General features: G+C 42.8%; 1 protein-coding gene across 1 annotated transcript in view; it reads right to left on the reverse strand.

The window, feature by feature from the left end:
• The window catches only part of LOC124789716, a 126,397-nt gene extending 100,172 nt beyond the window's left edge, over nucleotides 1-26,225 (reverse strand). Inside the window, exons 1-4 of the mRNA XM_047257166.1 lie at nucleotides 25,622-26,225; nucleotides 17,927-18,321; nucleotides 9,285-9,417; nucleotides 3,093-3,244 (exon numbers count right to left, since the gene is read on the reverse strand). Coding sequence (XP_047113122.1) covers nucleotides 3,093-3,244; nucleotides 9,285-9,417; nucleotides 17,927-18,321; nucleotides 25,622-25,819 — 878 coding nt within the window. The 5' untranslated portion in view covers nucleotides 25,820-26,225. The remainder of the gene's footprint in view (nucleotides 1-3,092; nucleotides 3,245-9,284; nucleotides 9,418-17,926; nucleotides 18,322-25,621) is intronic.
• Between the last annotated feature and the right edge of the window lie 234 nt (nucleotides 26,226-26,459).

Here is a 26,459-nt window from a genome sequence, read left to right on the forward strand (position 1 = left end):
CACAGGCGCACTGCGTTATCCGCCATGTTGTCGACTGACAGTTTTGTTTACATACAAGCAGTTTATCTAAAAAACTTAGTTTACATCGTACTTAGAATACTTCTATCACCCAAGTCAATGTTTAGTAAACAGTAGCTTAGCTAGAACCTCAAAACTTTCGTAAAATATAAATCTGTCCATAGATAAACTGCTTCTACATCTACATTTACATTGATACTCCGCAAGCCACCCAACGGTGTGTGGCGGAGGGCACTTTACGTGCCACTGTCATTACCTCCCTTTCCTGTTCCAGTCGCGTATGGTTCGCGGGAAGAACGACTGTCTGAAAGCCTCCGTGCGCGCTCTAATCTCTCTAATTTTACATTCGTGATCTCCTCGGGAGGTATAAGTAGGGGGAAGCAATATATTCGATACCTCATCCAGAAACGCACCCTCTCGAAACCTGGACAGCAAGCTACACCGCGATGCAGAGCGCCTCTCTTGCAGAGTCTGCCACTTGAGTTTATTAAACATCTCCGTAACGCTATCACGGTTACCAATTAACCCGGTGACGAAACGCGCCGCTCTTCTTTGGATCTTTTCTATCTCCTCCGTCAACCCGACCTGGTACGGATCCCACACTGATGAGCAATACTCAAGTATAGGTCGAACGAGTGTTTTGTAAGCCACCTCCTTTGTTGATGGACTACATTTTCTAAGCACTCTCCCAATGAATCTCAACCTGGTACCCGCCTTACCAACAATTAATTTTATATGATCATTCCACTTCAAATCGTTCCGTACGCATACTCCCAGATATTTTACAGAAGTAACTGCTACCAGTGTTTGTTCCGCTATCATATAATCATACAATAAAGGATCCTTCTTTCTATGTATTCGCAATACATTACATTTGTCTATGTTAAGGGTCAGTTGCCACTCCCTGCACCAAGTGCCTATCCGCTGCAGATCTTCCTGTATTTCGCTACAATTTTCTAATGTAGCAACTTCTCTGTATACTACAGCATCATCCGCGAAAAGCCGCATGGAACTTCCGACACTATCTACTAAGTCATTTATATATATTGTGAAAAGCAATGGTCCCATAACACTCCCCTGTGGCACGCCAGAGGTTACTTTAACGTCTGTAGACGTCTCTCCATTGATAACAACATGCTGTGTTCTGTTTGCTAAAAACTCTTCAATCCAGCCACACAGCTGGTCTGATATTCCGTAGGCTCTTACTTTGTTTATCAGGCGACAGTGCGGAACTGTGTCGAACGCCTTCCGGAAGTCAAGAAAAATAGCATCTACCTGGGAGCCTGTATCTAATATTTTCTGGGTCTCATGAACAAATAAGGCGAGTTGGGTCTCACACGATCGCTGTTTCCGGAATCCATGTTGATTCCTACATAGTAGATTCTGTGTTTCCAGAAATGACATGATACGCGAGCAAAAAACATGCTCTAAAATTCTACAAGAGATCGACGTAAGAGATATAGGTCTACAGTTTTGCGCATCTGCTCGACGACCCTTCTTGAAGACTGGGACTATCTGTGCTCTTTTCCAATCATTTGGAACCCTCCGTTCCTCTAGAGACTTGCGGTACACGGCTGTTAGAAGGGGGGCAAGTTCTTTCGCGTACTCTGTGTAGAATCGAATTGGTATCCCGTCAGGTCCAGTGGACTTTCCTCTATTGAGTGATTCCAGTTGCTTTTCTATTCCTTGGACACTTATTTCGATGTCAGCCATTTTTTCGTTTGTGCGAGGATTTAGAGAAGGAACTGCAGTGCGGTCTTCCTCTGTGAAACAGCTTTGGAAAAAGGTGTTTAGTATTTCAGCTTTACGCGTGTCATCCTCCGTTTCAATGCCATCATCATCCCGTAGTGTCTGGATATGCTGTTTCGAGCCACTTACTGATTTAACGTAAGACCAGAACTTCCTAGGATTTTCTGTCAAGTCGGTACATAGAATTTTACTTTCGAATTCAATGAACGCTTCACGCATAGCCCTCCTTACGCTAACTTTGACATCGTTTAGCTTCTGTTTGTCTGAGAGGTTTTGGCTGCGTTTAAACTTGGAGTGGAGCTCTCTTTGCTTTCGCAGTAGTTTCCTAACTTTGTTGTTGTACCACGGTGGGTTTTTCCCGTCCCTCACAGTTTTACTCGGCACGTACCTGTCTAAAACGCATTTTACGATTGCCTTGAACTTTTTCCATAAACACTCAACATTGTCAGTGTCGGAACAGAAATTTTCGTTTTGATCTGTTAGGTAGTCTGAAATCTGCCTTCTATTACTCTTGCTAAACAGATAAACCTTCCTCCCTTTTTTTTATATTCCTATTAACTTCCATATTCAGGGAGGCTGCAACGGCCTTATGATCACTGATTCCCTGTTCTGTACATACAGAGTCGAAAAGTTCGGGTCTGTTTGTTATCAGTAGGTCCAAGATGTTATCTCCACGAGTATGTAAACAAAAGTGTCAGTCGACAACATGGCGGATAACGCAGTGCGCCTGTGTAAAATACGTGATAAAAAGTGTTTGTGCTGTTACAAAAAAGAAGAAAGGCCAAGAAAAAACAAGGAGAGGAGAATGTAAGTAAAATGAACAACTGATAGTGCGTAACTTTAAACTCGCGAAATGGAAGTAAATGATTGGAATCGTTGCTTTTTCATAGGCCAGCTGCAGCATCCAAACTGCTGTCGCTATTTTACCACTGTAGAAACTGAAGATACATGTAATTTGCCAGCTGAAGATGGGTGCAAACCCGAAATGCATATTGGCATAAATAAAACGCATTAAAAAGTGGCTGGTCGCTGTATTTTTACACTGAGATATCATCTTCAGGAAACTTAATGTACAGGCACAAACGAAAAATCGTCGTTTGTGATGTTATAAAATCTACAAACGTTTTGATGAAAAGGCTAGAACATTAACAAAACATGATCAAGCACTAATGAGGTATGTCAGAGAAGTGATATCAAAATTCATTGCCTGAAGTAAAAGCATACTTCCCTGTAGAATCAGCGAGCTAACGTTCCAGAGAAACCTTTTGCCTTGGCAGTACCTCGTAACTAGACGTCAATTGAAATTAGAGTGGTAGGGCCATTACCTGTAGACTTCCAGGCTGGAGTTTTCCGTTTGCTCAGGGCTGGTCATCTCATCCCCTGTCACCAGCCCGGAGTGATCGTGAGCCTGGTAGCTGTGCATCAGCGTGTAGACCAGGCTGTAGCAGCTCCGCTCGGCTCGGTGCTGTGCCAGGATCTGTGCCCAACAGCGAGAAATACAAGCACTATTTGCCATATAATTTATGTCTTTGGGGCTACACTAAAAAGTAACCACAAAACACAAATCATTTAAAGTTTAAACGTCTTGTAACTCCTATGTCATTCTCAGAGTCAATTCTGAAAATGGATTGAAATTATCAAACTTTGATTTTCGCACATCCAGTATTTCATATTGCACTCTCAGGGGGAATACAATGGCGATTAGACAGCACACATGAATACTTAGTGGCAGTTTAGATCACTTATCAACATTGTGACACGGTTCTTCGAAATTTTCTTTCTTTTTTAATTTTGCAGAACGTTAAATGCTCTGTTTACGTTATATTGCGGTCAGCAGAATTCCAAAAGTTATAAATTCAATTCATATTTCATTAACCCATATCCTTAGCAACACCATAAATGCGAAAGTAACTCTGATGCGTTTTCACGACCAAAGTCCTGAACCGATTTCAGCGAAATTTGGTATGTAGATAGCTTGAACTCTGAGAGAACATAGGCTACTTTATAAAGTGTATAGTACGAGATATTTATTGATTTTAAGAATATAACTAGAATTATGGAAACATACTTACTCTCTGAAAGAGCTATTTACTCATTGACTTTTGAATTATTTATGAAAATTCTTTTATTGGCTGCTAAGCGCTACATAATATGATTCATCGTGATGAATACACTGATTATGCAGTCATCAGTGTGGATAATCCATACTTCCATACTAATAATATTAAATGTGAAAATAACTCTCTCTCGTACGTTTTTACAACTAAAATGCTGAACGAATTTTGGTGAAATTTGGAATGGGTATTGCCTGAACCGTAAGGAACAACATAGGCTGCTTTAGAAATTAAAACAAAAAAACTGGCCCTAAGCGGGTGTAGTAGGGATTGCAACCTCTATGTTTACACTAGTGAACACAAGCAATGTTTAAAAATATTAAATCTGTTGCATAATGTACACGTTGTATAATGTATTACTACTTCAGTAGCACCATCCATAGAAGAGCACTCCTGCCTACATCGCGACATGTAGCACTGAGGGGGACAGGAGTGCGTGAGCTGGACAGGAAGAGAGGGGGGGGGGCTCGGGTGGTGGGGGGGGGGGAGGGAAGGGCACATCACAAGCCACACTTACCCGAACAGCAAGACACGTGAGGGAAGCTGACGTTATTGTGCTTAAAATAGCTTACTTACTCACCATCACTCTTAGCAATTGAACTACTGATGAATAAGCATAGCCACAGGTCATGGATAGTAGACACCAAGGGATTATCTAAGCAGCATAATAAGTCACATTACTAGAGTCATTTCACAGTGAATGTGTTCAATATTTTGTTTACATGCTTATTTATTTATTTTACAGTATCTCTTTACAGTTAGTCATTATATTCTAACAGTTTTTCATTGACCAACATCCAACATCTGATAAGCTCTATTGTTCTATAACCAAGCGAACTGACACACTGATTAAGACAATGGGCTCATAATTGGGAGAGTGATGGTTCAAATCTGGGTCCAGGCATCCATGTTTAGGTTTTCCATTGTTCCTGTAAATAGACTGAAGGAAATTATGAGATGGTTCCATTTATTTCATTATCATTCCCTGATCCGATCTAGTGCACCGTTTCTAGTGCCATAGCCGTTCACTGAACGTTGAACATTAATGTACATTATTTTATGTGCTGTCCATGACACTCCTTTCTGTGGAACAGCACAGGTAAAGGCGGCAAAAAACTCTTCTGATGAAGAAAATTGCTGCCACGCCTAGGTTTATTGTAACTTGGGAAGTAAGTCGAATTAGAGTGGACTCTTATCCTGACTGTAGTAAACGTGTTCAATCAATTTTTTTCTCTTACCGCATTTAATGGACCACTGTCTAAGAAAAAGTAGTTTTGTACATTTTTCTGTACGGTTTTCGCAGAAAATCACAATAACACACTGCAGTGACATTTTCTGCGCAGTTAATTCGTTGGAACATAACCAAAGGTTACCAATTACTTAGTCTTTGTATCAACCTTTCGATTCTTATCTCTTTGTTTCGGGATAGTTAAACCTTTCAATTCCCTGGACGGTGGTTACAACTACGGCTCGAATTCTCTAACCCACGCTTCACCAGTGGCATCGTTTAGATATCGAAAGGTTTCACCTATAACGTAGAATCTTTGTTTACATGGGATGTACAGCAATTCTTGCTACATTTATGGACATTTATTTACATATCGTACGACGATCTTGAAGAGGTATGTGTGAAGTGTTTAACTTCGTTCGCTTCCTATTGTTTTGTTATTCTTCCCTGTCTTGGATCATCGTATTCTCCACTGTCAACTCACCGCAACCCCAACTTACAAAGCTGTGTATTTGTATCTGGTATTTGTCAAGTAAAGTGTCAAACTTAATGTACAACCTTTGATCTTCAACAATTAGAGTAACCGAGACTGTTTCAGATTCCATATCAAGCTCGTATTACTTAAAAACAAATCGTTATGGATGAGAAAAACACTTGCTTTTATTTCATACCTCAAACATATTTTCCACTGTTGTTGCCCTGTCCGAACCTGACAAACTCAGTATATGTTCAACGAATAACACATACTAGCTGAGACCCGGCGTTGCCTGAGTATGTGCTTCTTCCAATCTTTTATCAGTCCGTCTCCTCCACCCCGTTCTCTGTCCTCTTCCTCTAACACCCACTCTCTGTCTATCTCCTCCTGCTGCTCTCTCCGTCCATCTCCTGTTTTCCCCTCTCTTTGTGAATCTGCTCCCCCCCCCCCCCCTCTGTCCTTCTGTTCTCTCTCCCTCAGTCCATCTCCTCCTCCACCCTCTAATCCCATCTGCTCCTTCCTCTCTCTTTGTCCATACCCGCCTCTCATTTCTCTTCCTCCCCTGTCTCTGTCCTCCACCTCCTCTCCTCTTTCTCTATCCATCTCTTCCTCTTTTCTCTCTCTGTCCATTTCTCCCTCCCCTTCTCTGTCTATTCCCTCCTCCCCGTTCTCCCTCCACGTTATCATGCCCTCCCCTATAGGAAACTGGTAGTTCTTACCCCCACACTATTTCTTCCCAGATTGTAACTAATTTGTGTGGCAAATTTGATTGAAATCGTTCCATGGTTTTAGGCTAAGATTTTTACCCTTGGATTTTCGCATGTATGCACATGTCACATATATTTCACACAGATTTGAACATATATTTCATTTGTATCTATAGCGAATATCGTCATACAGTTTCATTTTCGCTCAGCTCAACGTTTATGACATCGTATCACCTTAACCATACGTTGTACACTGATATAATTTTGCATATACATCCAGTGGTATATGTAGGTACTGTCTGTGCAATGTGTTGACACTAGAGCTAATAATAAATAAGTAACAAATTAAAACGTTATGCATCTTCCAGTAGTTTTTCTAGCATCAAGGTTTTTACGACATATTTCCTGAGCTATGTGTCGTAAAATGATACATTCAGCGCCATGTCTGGATACTGTCTGCAAAAAGTGTTGCGAGTAGAGTTAGTAGCAACGAAGTAATAAATTTAAACGTCTTACATGACACGTGAGTTTTTCACGCGCCTCAGTATTTATGATATCATATCTCCTAATCTACGTGTCGTACAATGATATAATTTTTCTGGTACCTTAATTGGTACATATGAATACTGTTTGAAAAATGTGCCACGAACACAGTTAGTAGTAAATAAGTAATAAATTAAAATGTCACGCTTCATGCAGCAGTTTTACTGCACGAACGGCGGAAAAGTAGTAAGCGATAAACATTTTTCTTTTCTTCATTTTGCGGGGTTCGTCATCGAGACAAATTTGGCAAAGGTTTGAAATTATGCGTAAAGTTTGTTGCAAGGCGCTAAGTGCACTCATTCTGTAATACTGGATGAGTGAAATATGGCTATTTGCGCGTTGTGTGCCACACCTGGTTTTCACCCCCACCATCCACCTTTAATAAGTAGGTGGTTCTTTCTCCCACAGCTATTCTTTCCAGGCGACAAGTGATATGTGTACCAAGTTTGGCTGAAATCGGTCCAGTGGTTTAGAAGATTTATTTAATCCTGTAGACTGGAGATAAACAGCGGGCCCTCTAATGACAGACAATCGTTAGTCAATCTCTTCTTTCAAAACACCATATTCGATAAAGCACTCCAATATCGTCTGACTAACGGCGTATTCCAGGTAGAAACTGTGGTAGGTGGTTCCCCAATGCAGTGGCTCTTCTGCTGAGGTCGTAAGAAGTCTGCTGATCAGTAAAGTCACACACTGACCAGTTGCAAAACGCAGAAGCGTGATTCAGTTAGCCAGGATGTCAGGCAGTGAGTAGAGAGGCGAGTAAAATTGCAAACCACTAAATTCAGCTTGCCACAGGGAGCACAATCTGGCATACTAACGAAAATTTGTGGGGGTACTAAATGTTACATTCTGCAGAATCATTATTGCAACCACTTGGTGTGGCTGGACCTAATGAGTTACCAACTATGTAAAGATCTGTAGAAGAATGTACCCACATTTCACCAGACGAGGTACGAGCATAATTATATAGATAATTTACAATCCTATCTCAAGAATTTATTTAATCCTGACCGTAAGATGCATTTTATCAGCTGATCGTCCAACTGCTTACTGTGTTGGTGACTTCACAGCGGATGAATCCCGTGACAGAAAACTGTGATGTTTCGTTTTACAGAAGTATCAATTTTGTGGCTACGGGCTCCTTATCAGTGACCAATAATTCTTGTGTGTGATACTTGGACATAAAAGTAATATCGTCAGCTCGAATGCTGGTTTGAAGACCATAGTGTTTGATAGGCATTGTCCTACTCGAGATGGTCTACCCTCTCCTACCACCGACCTAAGAAATGACATAATCATCTAGTTGTAGAGCTACACACAATTTAACGTAGCATCATAATCGTTGTGCAGTTTGGAATTTTTCACACCTACAAAAAAATTGCCGGAAGTTACAATTATCGACATAGTATTATGCTGATACATTGGCTATGTACCGCCGTCTCTGGTGAGGGAGTTGTTTGTGCTGCATATTTTGGTGGTAATAGTTCTTTGCAACAAACTCGAAATGCTATATCTTGTAGAACGACCGAGAATGTCTGGCGTACACTTGACGACCTGTGTACCTGGTTACAAGAATAATGATAGAGTGATAGAGTTCGAAAGCTGTATATTGAAATACCTAGTCCCACCACTGGCTGTATTGCCATTATAAAATCCCATACTGCTGTTAAATGTGTGCGTCGTAATCCCTTTATTTCGTGGTACTGTATTTCCACTGCAACGATTATTGATCACTGCATCTCCCTATTGCTTTGAGGTGTGGTCGTTAACGCGTTGATAATCACTGACTCCTTGTGGGCGCAAAGAATTCGGTGTCCATCAGCAAAATACATCACCAGTAGTTGCACACATTACTGAATTAAAATTTCCAATCGCTTTATTTTTGCCGTAATTTCAGAATCTGTAGTTACACTCACAGATTTATATTAATGACAGGGGATTTTTGGAGACGCAGCTTAAGTACCGATCCAGGGAAACTCATACAATGTGATTGCTATTGCCATTTCGTATTTAATGCAGTTGCTGAAGAACCGTTTCTAGGCTCATTTCGCATAAAAATTCCGGTGTGTCTCTACATTTATTGGCTAAATAGAACGCTGTCCAGCTTATGAAATCAACGGTAGACCAGCAAAAGATACCCCATCAGGCAGTTTTAACTGAAAATAAAATCCGTGAATTCTTTGCGAGAATCCGAACTTCAGAAGCATTACCACATCTAACGGAATGATAGTAAATATTAGGAAAATGAAAAATGTAATGTAAACCAACTTACCTGCTTGAAAAGTATGCATTTAGTACGTTAAATAAACAAACAAGTTTTTTGAATAACATTCACTATCTTCAGAAAACAACAGCTACACTATAATAAATTCTTACATGACTTTGATGAAAGACGTGGAAAATACAGAGAAAATGGAACCATGTTACAAAAAGATAGATTTACTTACCTGAATAAGTTTGGTAATCGAGAGTTTCCTTAGGGGATGGTACAGTATTGGGCAGGTGTTTCTACAAATGGTGGCTACACTAATTCTGTCGGCAGACGGCAGAGACAACAAGTCGTTATAGAGACTTGCTAATCTGAAAAGAAACAAATTAATTCAAGATGAGAATGACACTAATTGAGGTTTCTCTAAATTTTAAAGAATGGCAAGGCATTAGTCTACTATTCCGCTACCGTGAAAAACACACGATACCAGCATTCGCTCTGAACAATTGTAAATTTTGACAAAACGATATTAATCAAAGGTCTGTGAAAGAAAATGAGCTCTGTACTCGTTTTCAACCAGCAACGCAGCTGAAATGAGAGGCTTTGTGCACGATGATTTTTTTACCGTTTTAGGGCAATACTAAGACAGAATCAGTGCCTTGAGTAACTGCATTCGGTATTTCATGACAAATACATGTAATTGATTTAACCCATTCGGACACACAAGAAATTCGCTTGAAGATGAAAGACGAAGTGGGGCTCCCAGAAACAGCTGCTGTACAGCAAAAAGCGCGTCTTACGTTAGGAGAATGAGTGTTTCCAGTTGGTGGATACTACACCGTCTCGTGGGAGAAAAATATTCGCGGCCTCGTGCAGAAGTCGTATACAGTTGCCTTTACGGTTAGAATATTGCTCACAGTCATCAGCAATGTTACAATGGAACTTGTTTACTCTGCGGACTTTCAGTCCTTGTGTCAAATTGGAATTATTTTATGTCTGAGCCGCACCAACTGATCGGAGTGCCGAAAAACAAGAATCATGGTTAATTAATTCCAAATACTGATACTTTCTCATGTACCCGATCTACAAGGTTGCGATTATTTCCTCGTTCTGTTAGGCACCATTTTGAATACCTAAAAGCAACTGTGTTTGCATACAAAGTGTTTCTCAGAATGCTTCTCAATAAGAATAGCCGCAGAACTCTGCCAAAGTTCCTTTGAGACGATCTGCTTGTGCATACATAACGGGAAATATCAATATGAGACGATAAGTTGTCAGTAAAGCATGAATTTACGTTACTCACCAACAGCAACACCCACGTAACAGCGCGCCGCACGCTTTCACTCTGATTCACGACAAGTAGGCTTTAGTGAACCATCCTGGTTAATGACTTTTAACAAAAGTCCGCAACTAGCGAAAGACGAATGGAGCAAGGCCCATACAGGGCACAACTCGCTGGATGGCATCTAATGCAATAAACAATGCACAGAAGTGTTTATTGTAATAAACGACATATTGTAATTCTTTTTCATGAGGATTTTAACAAGAAACAACAATAGTCCACATAGTCACGGTCAAGGAAAAAGGAGAAAACGCCGCAAAAAACAGGCATTTCTTATGAACAGAGCTATCAACAAAAAATGCCCAGATAGAAAACAGCTTTATTAAGATCTTTGTGTATTCATGTTAAATGTTTTTCTGTTTCCAGTTTTGTCCATGATTATGAGGCCATACTTCGAAATGTATTGCAAAAACTAAGGTAACATTCAAAATGGTTCAAATGGCTCTGAGCACTATGGGACTTAACGTCTGAGGTCATCAGTCCCCTAGAACTTAGAACTACTTAAACCTAACTAACCTAAGGACATCACACACATCCATGCCCGAGGCAGGATTCGAACCTGCGACCGTAGCAGTCACGCGGTTCCGGACTGAAGTGCCTAGAACCGCACGACCACCGCGGCCGGCTAAGGTAACTTTAAGTAAGTTAACCCCCCCCCCCCTCCCTCCCACATGAAACATGTACCTTGGCGTCGGTGGGGCGGCTTGCATGCTTTAGCGATGCAGATAGCCGTAATGCAGGTGCAACCACAACGGAGGGGTATCTGTTTAGAGGCCAGACAAACGTGTGGTTCCTGAAGAGGGGCACCAGCCTTTTCGGTAGTTGCAGGGGCAACAGTCTGGATGATTGACTGATCCGGCATTGTAACATCAACCAAAATGGCCTAGCTGTGCTTATACTGCGAATGGTTGCAATCAAGGGAAAACTACGGCCGCAATTTTTCCCTGTGGGATGCAGCTCTTCTGCAGGGTTAAGTCATGATGGTTTCCTCCTGGGTAAAATATTTCGCACGTAAATCAGTCCCACAATCGGATCTGCGGGCAGGGACTACTCAGGAGAATATCGTCATCAGGAGAAACAAAACTGGCGTCTCATGAATCGGACCGTCGAATGTTAGCTCCCTTAATCGGAGAGGTAGGTCAGAAAATTTTAAAAAAGGAGATGGATAAATTGAACTTAGATATAGTGAGAATTAGCGAAATTCGGTGGCAGGGGGAACAGGACTTCTGGTAAGTTGAATCCAGGGTTTTAAATCAAAAATGAGATAGGAGTAATGGAGGAGTAGCTTTAATAATGAATAAGAAAGCAGGAAGGAGGGTAAGATAGTACGCACAGCATAGTGAACGCATTGTCGTAACAAAGATACAAATGAAGCCCACGTGTACCAGAGTAGTACAATGGTTGGCTCTGAGCACTATGGGACTTAACTTCTGAGGTCATCAGTCCCATAGAACTTAGAACTACTTAAACCTAACTAACCTAAGAATATCACACACATCCATGCCCAAGGCAGGATTCGAACCTGCGACAGTAGCGGTTGCGCGGTTCCCGATTGTAGCGCTTAGAACCGCTCGGCCACCCTGGCCGGCAGAGTAGTACAAGTTTATGCTCCAACTAGCTCCGCAGATGACGAAGAGATTAAAGAAATGTATCATGAGATAAAAGAAGTTATTCACATAGTTAAAGGAGATGAAAATGGGAAATACCAATCGACACAGAAGGTCCATTTTTGTTATTATATCTGTTTTTCCACATTCATACAAAGCCTGCGAAAATCAATCAGAATAAACTAGAGATAATTATTTACAGGTTCAGATATAGGAAATAAAAAGGAATATAGTGATTACAAATGACTATTACTAATGGGTAGCGATGTTCCGATAAGAATTATAGAGAACATGAAAGATAGCTCTAAAGTTTGATCATTACACAAGACGCCTGGATAAGTTGCCATTAATGTATTGTGTGCAGCTCCAGCACAAAAATTGTACGGTTTAGCTTTTTTCGTTGGGCTGTGTCAACAAACACTTATCTGGATTACTTGAGCAATGGCAGATACCACATCCTCATACGGTTTCCACGGACAACATCTTTTAGCGAGATGAAGCACTCTCACATTGAGATGTGGAGGTTCGTACATTTTTATATCAGCATCTTCCAAAACGTCCGACATCGTAGCTGGATGGTCGGCGTGGCTGACTGCAATGCGGAGCACCCGGGTTCGTTTCCCGGTACTGCCAAGGATTATTAGTGGTAGCACTGGAACGAGCTGCACTCAGCTTCGTGACGCCAATTGAGCAGCTACCTGACAGAGGAGTAGCAGTTCCAGGTCGCGAAAACTGTGTGCTGACCCCACTCCCCTCCAAACCGCATCCATTGGCATATGACGACACGGCGGTCGGTCGGACCGATGCCCCCCCCCCTCCCCTCCCCCAAGGGCCTGTGGACGGAGTTTACATTTATGGTGTCTTCGAAACCGTTGGACATGACGAGATGCGTTCTGCTGTTGATCATCTACATCTCTGGACATGACACCAAGCTTTTATGTTTATCGGGTTAAGTGGAAGACCTTGTGTATGTGACTCCTTTGACGAAGACAATTACTGAACTCAAAACGCGCATTTGTAATGAGCTCGCATAGGTGACTGCACATACACTATCTGGGCAACCCTATGTAATGCAGAACTGAGTACTTGATATTGCGAGAGAAGGACCACTGGCGAGTATAAAAGGAGGTGGGGTATACTGTGTAGTCAGGAGAGAAGCAGCAACAGTGGAATGGATCGGTCAGAGAGTTCAGTAACTTCAAACATGGACTAGTCACTGGATGACACCTAAGTAACAAATCCATCCGGGACGTTAGAACCCTTCTTAAGCTGCGCAAGTTGACTGTTGGTGATGTAATTGTTAAGTGGAAATGCGAATGCAACCACAATTAAATCAAGACCTGACAGATCACATGTACGCAAGGACTTGGACTGTCGAGCATTGTGGAAAGATGATTGCAAAAACTCGGATGAAATCAGCGTAAGGGATCACTCTTGAGTTCCAAAGTAGTACCAACAGTCCAGCTAGCATAATGGTTATGCATAAAGAGTTCATAAGAATTTGCTACGATGGTCGAGCATCTTCTCATAATCCACACGTTTCTATAGTCGTCGAGCAACTATTGAGGTGGTGCAAAAAGAACAGCGACACTGAACAGAGGACGACAGGAAACGGGTGATTTTATGAATCATGGTACACCGTGTTGCAGCCCAGTGCAAGGGTTTGGATCTGCCGAATGCCTGGAAAACGTTACCTGCCATCCCGTGTAGAGCTAACAATTAAGTATGGAGGAGGTGGGGTTATGGTTTATGAATGTTTGTAGTGGTAAGAATGTGGTCCTCTTATCGCGGTTAAGAAAATGCTAAATAAGGTAAGAAATAAATACATTTTACAGCATTATGTACTCTGTAGACTAGGGGAACAGATCAGTGAAGATGATTGTATCAGAATGACAGTGCACTATGTCATAAAGCATAACCTGCGATGCGGTGGTTTACGGATAGTAACATTCGTGAAATGGATTGGCCTGCGTAGAGTCCCGACCAGAACCCAATGGCACACCTTTGGGATGAGTTAGAACGTCGACTTAACTCTAGTGCTCGGCGCTCAACATTTATACCTCCACTGGTTTCGGCTTGTGGGAGGGAATGGGCTGCTACTCCTATATAGGCATTCAGACACCTCACTGAAAGTGTCCCCTGCATATCTGAAACCTGTCATAAAGGCGACAGGTGAACAGACTCCATATTAATGAACACTAATATTCGACTGGATACACTTTTGGTCCGATAGTGTGTCCTTCACACCGTTTGACGATAAACAGAATATCGCTTAAACTTTCCGCGAGAAACCAGAGGGGTTCATGTAGGTCACCTGTGCAAATGTCTAAAAGAAATTGATCTTCTGTTTATATTCTCTGTAACTCTCTGCTCGACGTTGCCCCTGATCGAGGCGTAGTGCACCTATTAACAAGTCATGATCCATATCTCAAACTTCTGCATCGAGTGGGACGTACTAACACACCAGTCGGTGAATATGGAGAGGAATAAACAGTTTGGGAGACAATCTGAGCAGCTGTTTTGCAGATGACGCTGTCGTTTATCGACTAATAAAGTCATCAGAAAATAAAAACAATTTGCAAAACGATTTAGAAAAGATATCTGAATGGTGCGAAAATTGGCAGTTGATCCTAAATAACGAAAAGTGTGAGGTCATCCACAGGAGTGCTAAAAGAAATCCGTTAAACTTCGGTTACACGATAAATCAGTCAAATCTAAAGGCCGTAAATTCAACTAAATACCTAGGAATTGCAATTACGAACAACTTAAATTGGAACACGTAGAAAATGTTGTGGGGAAGGCTAACCAAAGACTGAGTTTTACTGACAGGACACTTAGAAAATGTAACAGATCTACTAAGGAGGCTGCATACACTACGCTTGTCCGACCTCTTTTAGAATACTGCTGCGCGTTGTGGAATCCTTACCAGATAGGACTGATGGAGTTCATCGAAGAAGTTCAAAGAAGGGCAGCACGTTTTGTATTATCGCGGAATATGGGAGAGAGAGTGTAACTGAAATGATACAGGATTTGGGATGGACACCATTGAAAGAAAGGCGTTTTTCGTTGCGACGGAATCTTCTCACGAAATTCCAATCACCAACTTTCTCCTCCGAATGCGAAAATATTTTGTTCACACTGACCTACATAGAGAGAAATGATCACCACGATAAAATAAGGGAAACCAGAGCTCGCAAGGAAAGATATAAGTGTTCATTCTTTCCTCGCGCTATACGAGATTGGAATAATAGAGAATTGGGAAGGTGGTTCGATGAACCCTGTGCCAGCACTTAAATGTAATTTTCAGAGTATCCATGTAGATGTACAAGGTTCAGCTGACTATGTCGTTCTCTGACGCCCCCTTTTTCATGCAGAGAGAGACTACAGACAATTAGAATGCCATCTGCAAACAATTGTCCAAAAATGTGCAAATGTGTGTGAGTTCCTAAGGGGCCAAACTACTAAGGTCATCGGTCCCTAGTCTTACACAGTACTTAAACTAACTTATGCTAAGAAAAACACAACACCCATGCCCGAGGGAGGACTTGAACCTCACGCGGGAGGGGCCGCGCAATCCGTGATATGGCTCCTCAATCCGTTCGGCCACTCCGCGCGGCAAACAATTGTAAGCAAACAAAACTTGTGGACTAAAGGCAATCGGACAGCACATGAGGTACCTAAAAAGCAGCTGCTTCACTTTCAGCCCTTAAGGTCAAATTGAATATCAAAATAATGTCAACAGGTCACAAGAAGCGTTCCTTCAACTATAGATAATAATAGGCACATGTAAATTTAACGAAGAGAAACTTCAAGAAAAAAGGAAAATAAAATGAAAATAAAAGAAAGAATGCCATGTCTACCCACACGGGTATGGATAAACTCGAGGATTGCCGAGTCACGCACATAACAGCGTGGGTGACGTAGAATACTGTAGCAGAACTGATTCTTATCTTTTAAATTTCTGTTTTACTTCTACATTAATGCTATCAATGGTTGCTGTTAACATGATTTACTATTACATACATAATTGTGTTCTTCGTAAAGAAGGGAAAGCAGAAAGGTGGAAGGAGTATATAGAGGGTCTGTACAAGGGCGATTTTCTTGAGGCCAATATTATAGAAATGGAAGAGGATGTAGATGAAGATGAAATAGGAGATATGATACTGCGTGAAGAGTTTGACAGAGCACTGAAAGACCTAAGTCGGAACAAGGCCCCGGGAGTAGACAACATTTCGTTAGAACTACTGACAGCCTTGTGAGAGCCAGGCCTAACAAAACTCTACCATCTGGTGAGGAAGATGAATGAGACAGGTGAAATACGCTCAGACTTCAAGAAGAATATAATAATTTCAACCCCAAAGAAAGCAGGTGTTGACAGATGTGAAAATTACCGAACTATCAGTTTAATAAGTCACAGCTGCAAAATACTAACGCGAATTCTTTACAGACGAATGGAAAAACTGGTAGAAGCCGACCTCGGGGAAGATCAGTTTGGATTCCGTAGAAATGTTGGAACACGTGAGGCATTACTGACCCTACGACTTATCTTAGGAGAAAGATTAAGGAAAGGCAAACCTACGTTTCTAGCATTTGTAGACTTAGAGAAAGCTTTTGACAATGTTCACTGGAATACTCTCCTTCAAATTCTGAAGGTGGCAGGGGTAAAATATAGGGAGCGAAAGGCTATTTACAATTTTTACAGATATCAGATGGCAGTTATAAGAGTCGAGGGACATTAAAGGAAAGCAGTGGTTGGGAAGGGAGTGAGACAGGGTTGTAGCCTCTCCCCGATGCTATTCAATGTGTATATTGAGCAAACAGTAAAGGAAACAAAAGAAAAATTTGGAGTAGGTATTAAAATCCATGGAGAAGAAATAAAAAGTTTGAGGTTCGCTGATGACATTATAATTCTGTCAGAGACAGCGAAGGGCCTGGAAGAGCAGTTGAACGGAATGGACAGTGTCTTGAAAGGAGTATATGAGATGGACATCAACAAAAGCAAAACGAGGATAATGGAATGTAGTCAAATTAAATCTGGTGATGCTGCGGGAATTAAATTAGGAAATGAGATGCGTAAAGTAGTAAATGAGTTTTGCTATTTGGGGAGCAAAACAACTGATGATGATGGAAGTGGAGAGGATATAAAATGTAGACTGGCAATGGAAAGGAAAGCGTTTCTGAAGAAGAGAAATTTGTTAACATCGAGTATAGATTTAAGTGTCAGGAAGTCGTTTCTGAAGGTATTTGTATGGAGCGTAGCCATATATGGAAGTGCAACGTTGACTATAAATAGTTTAGACAAGAAGAGAATAGAAGCTTTCAAAATGTGGTGCTACAGAAGAATGCTGAAGATTAGATCGGTAGATCACATAACTAATGAGGAGGTATTGAATAGAATTGGGGAGAAGAGGAGTATGTGGCACAACTTGACTTGAAGAAGGGATCGGTTGGTAGGGCATATTCTGAGGCATCAAGGGATCACTAATTTAGTATTGGAGGGCAGCGTGGAGGGTAAAAATAGTAGGCGGAGACCAAGATATGAATACACTAAACAGATTCAGAAGGATGTAGTTTGCAATAGGTACTGGGAAATGAAGAAGCTTGCACAGGATAGAGTAGCATGGAGAGCTGCATCAAATCAGTCTCAGGACTGAAGACCACAACAACAACAACATAATATCAAACATTGTATGTCACCGTGATTAACGAATATGTACGACTTGTCTAGAGTTTCCAGATAACAGGTCAAAAATTCGTAGCAATAAATTGAATTAATTGAAAATTGAACTGTATCTCTGATCGTTATGCATTAAATAGTGGCAGCCGTTTGTGATTGTCGTATTGGTCTGCACTGCGGTTGCTGATGATTGGCCGTTGTCAAATTTACGACTACAGCTGCTCAGCCTACCGCCGGTGCGCCACTGCCCCTACCTGAGCATGTTGGAGAGGGTGCGCTGGCCGTGGTTCTGCTGCGCGACGTCGCAGCAGTGCGCCATGGTGGCCACGACCACCTGGTGCAGCAGGTAGAGCACGGTGATGCGCACCGTGTGCAGGCGGCGCTGCCAGTACTCGGCCTTGTACACGAACACGGCGCGCGACACCTTGGGCTGCGGCGGGGGCGGCGGAGGCGGCTTCCGCTTCCGGTGCGACACGCTGGACGTGGACGTGTTGGTGTCGGTGCTGCCGCTCGGCGACGGCTTCCTCTCTTTGGCGACCTCTGCCTCGGCTTCCTCCTTCTTGGCACTTTCCGCCGGTTGCTTCTGGTACGAAAGGCTCTGGAATTTCCCTGACAGCTTCTGCAGCAAATCCACCGCTATCTGCAGAGCCTAAAAAATTTTTTTTTCTTGATTGTTATTTGAATACTTTTACAATAAAGGTAGGCAGGCAGTGGCCTACGTATGCCGCTCTTCGGCCACAGTGAACACATACGGGAAACAGAAAGACAGAAAAAAAACATGGTGGACAAAAACGGGAGACAGACATAGTAAAATAAAAGAAGCAGTTCACGGGCTCACAGTTTGCATAAAAAAAGATCATCACTAAATACAACGGGGAAGAACGAGTTTACACACGTGAACGGAGGAGCGCAAACGGAGAAACAATGAAGCACTGATGCGAAGAGACACATGAGCACTGGAGACGATCACTGGCGCACGAGGATGCACTGTTCATGCACAAAGCCGAGGACCTACCGAAGGGAAGCGGTGCGGGTAGGAGGGAGAGGGGGTGGGTGTTGATGCCAGTGGGAGAGGAGAAGGGAGGGGGAGGGCAGAGTGTGTTGGGGGGTTTGGAAGCCCGGGTGGAGGAGAGGGAGGGAGGAAGAGAGGAGGGAGAGAAGTGAGAGAGGGTTCCCTGGAGGAAAAAAACAAGGGGAGGAAGGGGAGGATCAAAGTTGGTAAGAGGAGTAGATGGAGGGGAGTAGGGCATCATCAGGAACTGGGAGCTGGGGGAAGCCACCTTGGGCAAGGGTATGGAGTGTGGAGAGATGGAGAGCGAGTGGGATGTGGGAGTGAAGGTACGGCAGCAGGTGGGGGTGGGAAAGGATGGGAGAGACAAGCGGGTGAGGGGGTCCAAGTTCGTGGGAGGTGTAAAGAATCCATATCCGTTAGAGGAAAAGGAGGAGGTGTGGGAATGAAATTAAGTCATACAGGATCCATCTGGGGGATGGGAGCTGGATGCGATAGGTGAGGTGGAGCGCATGGCATTCCAGTATTTGAAGGGATTTGTAGAAGGTAGGAGGGGCGGCGATCCAGCCAGTATGGGCATAGCTTAGGGTGGATGAGGGATTTATAGGTGTGGAGGATGGTGGAGGGGTACAGAGCCCATTTGCGGCCAGAAAGGAGCTTGAGCAGCCAGAGTCAGGAGTGTGCCTTGGCTTGGATCGTCCAGAGATGGGGGGTCTTGCAGAGGCGACAGTCAGTGGTGATGCTAAGGTATGTGAGGGTGGGAGTGAGGTTGATAGGATGGCCATAGATAGTAAGATAGAAATCGAGGAGATGGAAGGAAGGGGTGGATGTGTCTACAATAATCGCCTGGGTCTTGGAAGGATTGACCTTGAGCAGCCACTGGCTACACCAAGTGGTGAACCGGTCAAGATGGGATTGGAGAAGGGCTGGGAGAGTTGCAGGGTGGGGACGAGGGCAAGGAAGGCCGTGTCATTGGCGTACTGGAGAAGGTATAAGGGAGGTGAAGGTGGCGGCATATCCGCCGTGTAAAGAAGGTAGAGAAGGGGGGAGAGGACGGAACCTTGGGGCACACCGGCGGAGGGATAGCAGGCGTAGGAATTCGTGTTATGGATGGTGACATAGGAAGGACGGTGGGAAAGAAAGGAGCGATCAGACGGACGTAGTTAATAGGAAGGGCGAAGGTTTGGAGCTTGAAGACGAGACCAGAATGCCATACACGGTCGTAGGCACGTTCAATGTCAAGGGAGAGAAAGATGGTGGAGTGACGAGAGTTGAGTTGTTCAGAGAGGAGCTGATTGAGGTGAAGGAGAAAGTCACTGACAGAGAAGGATGGACGAAAGCCACATTGGCTAGCGGGAAGGAGGTGGTGCTGGTGGAGATGCTGACGGATGTGTCGGATGAGGATGGATTCCAGGACCTTGCTGAAGACTGAGGTAAGGCTAATGGGACAACAGGAAGACACAGCAGATGGCGGTTTGTCAAGTCTGAGGAACATCAGGTTCCGGGAGGTTTTCCACAGGTCGCCCAAACAACGCCATTCGTGAAGAATCATCCTAACAAGTGCAGGAATTAGGTACCAGTATAAACTCATCGGACAAAATACTAGTCACCCCGTAAAAAGAGCCTATTGGTCACTTTGGAATGCTGCAGATGGCATACGAGATGAAATCCAAAATTTTCGGCACTGGTGCTGCCATCTGGAAAGTAGTAGGAGTAGTAGATCTTTGCACCGCTAGGTGGCGAGAGCTGCGTATCTGATGAGTCAGTGTGCGATGTGGCATTCAGCTGGGAGGACGTGCTGCGTGTCCACAGTGATTTCCGTAATACTCTGTGTGTAGTGTGTGGCGATTTTACGATGGATCAGAAGGCACAGCGCGTTGAAGTGTGTACGGACCGTCGTCACAATGCATCTGATGATCCAACCTTCTTGCCATGGATTATAACCGGCGACGAGAGCTGGATTTACGGCTATGACACAGAGACAAAGCCACAATCGTCCCAGTGGAAGAGCCCAGGCTCTCCAAGACTCAAAAAAGCGAGACAGGTGAAGAGCAAGGTGAAGAGCATAATCGTCGTTTTCTTTGCTATCAAGGGAATTGTGCGGAAAGAATTCGTCCCACCCAGCTTAACAGTGAATTCCGCGTACTACTGAGACGTTTTGCGACGACTCCGTGAAAACGTGCGGCGACGACGGCCCTAACTTAGGCGTCAAGGGAAATGGCTGCTTCATCACGACAACGCGCCCAGTCACACGTCCTTGCTCGCCATGATCCTTTTGGCAAAAAACAACATGGCAGTTGTACCCCACCTACTGTACTCGCCAGATTTGGCACCTTGCGACTTCGCGCTATTCCCAAAACTGAAACTCAAGTTGAAAGGCCGTCGGTTCGACACTCTAGAGAGAATCCAAGAAGCATCGCTGGCGGTGATAAACACCCTCAAAGAAGAGGACTTGTGGAAAACGTTTGACCAGTGACAGAAGTGTTGGGACCGGTGTGTACGTGTGGATAGGAACTACTTCGAGGATGATGGTGACCATTAGTCCAAAGGTAAGGTTTTCAACAGATAGCAGCACCAGTCCCGAAAATTATGGATAGCACCTCGTAGAACTGTCATCAGTCGCTCATGTGACCATCACGGCTGACATACGTCATGACAATGTTCAGCCGTGCCCCTGACAACACCATGTATGAAGTCGCCGATTTGTTGGTTTGTCAATGTGGACTGTCCAACGTGTCTACGAGGAATGGTGTACCATTCGCTACCATGTAACATGGCAAGAGAACACTCGTTGTAAAGATCATAAGTGACAGGAGCCAGAGATGAATGTCAAGTCTCGCCATTGACAATCGGCATCAAACTGGATAGGAAATGCTGCTGTCGGTGAATGCAACTCCATCTGAACCAGATTCTATTACGAATGCAACGGCTTTCAAGATATGGTCTTTTAGTTGGTCTTAAATTTCTGTGAGACAGACTGAGGCTTGAACTGCACTGTAAAACTATGGCTAGGCTGAGGCACAGAATCTCATTCACAGGCAGGTGAGAGCCCAAATAGTGAACAATAAATCTACACCCAACGTATGTTGAATGCAATCAGAGAAGTTGTCAAAACATCGTGGAAGGAAAATGATAATATTAAATCAACTGTAAACACACAAAACTGGAAATCATATGGAAGTAGAATACCTCATACCTGACTTAAAGATAATGGATTTTTGTTCTACAGGCCGGTCATTTGTGAAAATGTGTTTATCAAATTGAAATACATCATAAGCTGTTGTAAATAAAAATGCCGTGCTTCACCAACCGCTTGACTGCAGACGTTATGCTCTAAGATAAAATATGAAATTAAAACAATGTATCACATACTCACTAAAACTTTAAGACAAAGGATTATAAATTTCATCATACATCAACATGCGTGATCTACACCTACTGTGCTATCTAATACAACAAGCAAATTACTTACGAGTTAAAGCCATCTTCAACCTGGTCCTACTCTTGAAGTCCTCCAATCTATGAACTGACTTACCCCATCAGATACAAGGGAACCTAAAGTTTAAAATGGACACTGAAGCAAAGTGCAATTTGGCTTTTTCTCATTAACATATCACTGGCAGGGATGAAAGGAGCAATAACTGACAGGGAAAATGAGAACTCAACCCTAGGCTTTTCGATCTATAATATGACACTTACTTACCTACTTACAGAGCCACACTACTTACACTCCTTTGGTGGTTCATTTATAACGTTGTAATTGAAGACGTGCAGACGTCCCCATTTTGCAAAACACTTTTCTGTTACTCTTAAGACTCACAAGCTGTAAAAGAAAACTTTTGCAAAATAATTACATTTCTTCAATTAAAAAGTTATGAACAAACCACACTAGAAGTAGATGAGTGATACAACGAAAGAAAAAGAAGCAATACAATGAAACAGCTTAAAAGGAGACCAGCAATTTCCTGGGTTAGGAGTTGGGTACCTCGCAAACAGTCATTGCTCACAGCGGCACATAACGCTACGCGTCTTGAGTTGGTCAGACAACAGAAAAATTGGACAGCAGTTGACTGGATGTGCGTTGTGTGGTCAGACAAATCACGATTTTGTCTTGTTTCGTATCATGTGGGGAGTTGAGTGCAATGGGAAGTTTAACCCACAGCGTATGGAGATTGTTATTCAGGCCACTGATGATTCTGTGCTTTTAAATTTAATATGTTTTGCAAGATATCTTTGAACGTTCTTGCAGTCAGTTCCGTTGGTTTTTTTTCTTTTTTTTAAGTGCACTCAGTAATCATGCAATATTAATTTATTTCAGCAAGAGTATGAATCAAATTCCGATGGAATCATCCAGATTTATATTCTCCTTGGTTTTCCTAAATCTGCTTATGTTAAATAAAGTGATAGTTCATCTAAAAAGGATTCAGCCAATTTCCTTCCACTACATTCTCCAATCAGATCTTCTGTTTCATCTCTAATAATATTGTTGTGCAGTAGAGTAGTCTGCTTGGGGGACTCAGAAAAGTTCTTCCATGGCAACGCCGGAGGGAGAGAATAATGGGTCAATAGCCAGGTGGAATGATGAGAATGGACTGCTGATGGAGTGGCAAACATGGAAACTATTGCAACACCGTGAATGAACACATGATCTAGTGACGCAGTAAAATGGCATGAAGGCAAAGGTGGGCTATCGTCATAACGGTGACTGCACAAAATGTTGTAAGAATGCTTAAGTCAGATGGAGGAGTAACTATTCAGTTTACTGACACAGCAGAAAAGAGCATCTGAAAGGCTAAGTTGTAAAAGCCTGAAGCGAACAAGAGAGCTGGCTGAATGGAAAAACCAGGATGAGTGATGTCACCAGCAGGCCACATGGGGTCATCCAGTATAGATACTGCTTCTGTTCTGGTGGAGCTCTACTCATTTTTCTGCTGTTCTGTGGAGAGGGGAGGCCTATATAGGTCGACCGTTTGCTCATCTACTCGTCTTCGATATTCTATGGAGCAGCAGGTTCTGTCTGGAGTGACTTGATCACTGTGTGCAGCAGTGCCAATTGCTGAGACAACACTGATGTGGAGCTGTTGCTGTCGCCATCCAGCAGGCCTTCTGGAGGCCAAACCAGCACTGCATGTGAGCAGATCGTCATCTGTCATCATGTGGGCAAGCAACTGCCACTGCTTACCTCTGTTCCTGTGGTGGACTCCGATGGTGCCAGTCTCTCTCTCCTGATGGGAGACCACAGCACTTCTCTGCATGGCTCGAGATACCACAAGCAGAGCTATTAGATGCCTTCCCTGTGTGCAGGCTATAGCACGGTCTTTGATACCCTGATAATCTTCTCTGGGAAGGTGTTGGCTGCACATCCAGACATGCGTCTGTTGATCTGGGTTCTATAAATCAAAGATCTTTGGAACCAAAGTGGATTAACTGTAACTGGATAGAGAGACGATCCAAGAAGATCTAAGAGACTCATCACCTGCTTTCTGGCTCACACGAAAAAGTTCCATTATTACTCAACAAATTCCATTGTGAAACACTACAAAGAAAACTCCATAGTATAAGAGCTTATTCTGAAAGTGCCTAAAGCTGGTGTCCTAAAACTATTCCAGGCACATATTACTGCTGTCTAGATGCATATCCCGCAATAACAAAATTGTGGACTTTACAGTACCAAGAGTTCGTTTTTCAAGAGCAAGGAGGAGGAAAATGATAATGATAATGTAGACGTAGATCAAACATACTCTTAAGTCCCGCTGATGAGTGCAAGTTTCGAATAAGGTTCGTTAACGTATGTTAATTCGCAAAATATATTTTTCTTGCCGTGTGACATGTGTAAAGACAGTTCATATTGGTAGGAAGGGAAATTAATGGCTAAAGCCCTGTTAACACAGAAAATTAATTGGTTGACCCAAATAAGTAGGTGGAAAGAAATCGGCTGTTGCCTCGTTCGAAGAATCGCCCAGCAGTGACTAGCAATAATCTGGAGAAACTAAAGAAAACAACATTAAACAGAAAACTCAGGTGGATATCTGAAACCTGTTGCTCGGGATTACGAGTAAAGTTTCTTAACAACTGCTCCTACTTCACGTTTTTGCTTCAGTAAAAGGAAAGTTAGCACAGACATTAGTTTTCGTATGTCTTAGTTCCCTGTGGGGCATCATAATTGTTGCTAGATCTACTTGTTTTAGAAGTTCAAAGGGGTACATTTTCCAGTTGTGATCCAAACTTGCAAACGATTGTTATAATTGATGTACCGGGTGATCAAAAAGTCAGTATAAATTTGAAAACTGAATAAATCACGGAATAATGTAGATAGAGGGGTACAAATTGACACACATACTTGGAATGACATGGGGTTTTATTAGAATCAAAAAAATACAAACGTTCAAAAAATTTCCGACAGATGGCACTTCATCTGATCAGAATAGCAATAATTAGCATAGCAAAGTAAGACAAAGCAAACATGATGTTCTTTACAGGAAATTCTCAATATGTCCACCATCATTCCTCAACAATAGCTGTAGTCGAGGAATAATGTTGTGAACAGTACTGTAAAGCATGTCCGGAGTTATGGTGAGGCATTGGCGTCGGATGTCGTCTTTCAGCATGCCTAGAGATGTCGGTCAATCACGATACACTTGCGACTTCAGGTAACCCCAAAGCCAGTAATCGCATGGACTGAGGTCTGGGGACCTGGGAGGCGAAGCATTACGAAAGTGGCGGCTGAGCACACGATCATCACCAAACGACGCGCGCAAGAGATCTTTCACGCGTCTAGCAATAGTTTTTTTTTGTTCTAATAAAACCCCATGTCATTTCAAGCATGTGTGTCAATTTTTACCTCTCTGTCTATATTATTCCGTGGTTTATTAAGTTTTCAAATTTTTTTGATCACCCTGTACAAATGAGTGGCAAGGAAAGAAAGAGCGTGCAGTCATACCTGAATTTCGACGTCTTCTTTGTCATGCTTGTTGTAAGCGGTTCTTGGTTTGCTTTTCTGGATGTCCAGGCGTCGCAGTTCGCGGAGAATGCTCTGTAGCTTTCCGATGAGAATCGACGCTTGGTCCTGTAACTCCCTGCAGTGGCTGTAGAAAGCGGCGTTTTCCTCATCTTTCACCAGTCTCCATTTCCTTGACATACTGCGGTGAAACAAGTCCACTGACTCTTTGTAAGTGTTACAGACGCACTTCAACACCACTCAGTAATACACTGAACACGTTTCTATTCGACCTTAGTACACATCAATTTTTTTAATACTTGTAAAAAAAAATTGGTCGAATATTACAAAATATTGGAGAGTCTGTTTATCCCGGTTCGGGGTTTATAAAATTTGATATTGTCCACATTGTTTCTGTTTGTTTTGAGTACTCACAACATTTTATATCTATGTACATGTGTATGTCAACAAACAGGCATTCAAGCACGTGCACCTATTCTGAAGTTGAGCGCACACGGGGCGATAAAAAATACATCTGAAATGATGTGTTTATCGACATAAATGCAGTCGGTCATCTCAAGCAACATTATGGAAGTTTCTTTCAGTGTGTGTCGTCACAATCTGATGTAGATTTCTTTCGTAGGGATACCTGACGTCTTCGCAGGAACATTCTTGCAGCTGGTTCTCATCCTAAAACAAGAAAGAAGTTGGTAATAACAAGAATGTAAGTATTGAAGACTATGGTACGCATCACGTCGGAAGGCGCGCCTGCTCTAGGACTGATTGCTATAAGGAATCATGGACGGGATGGGTTTACGTTCCACGTGGCGGCAGAGAAAGA

The sequence above is a fragment of the Schistocerca piceifrons genome, chromosome 3 (assembly GCF_021461385.2).
Source record: "Schistocerca piceifrons isolate TAMUIC-IGC-003096 chromosome 3, iqSchPice1.1, whole genome shotgun sequence".
In the NCBI taxonomy this organism is placed as follows: Eukaryota; Metazoa; Arthropoda; class Insecta; order Orthoptera; family Acrididae; genus Schistocerca; species Schistocerca piceifrons.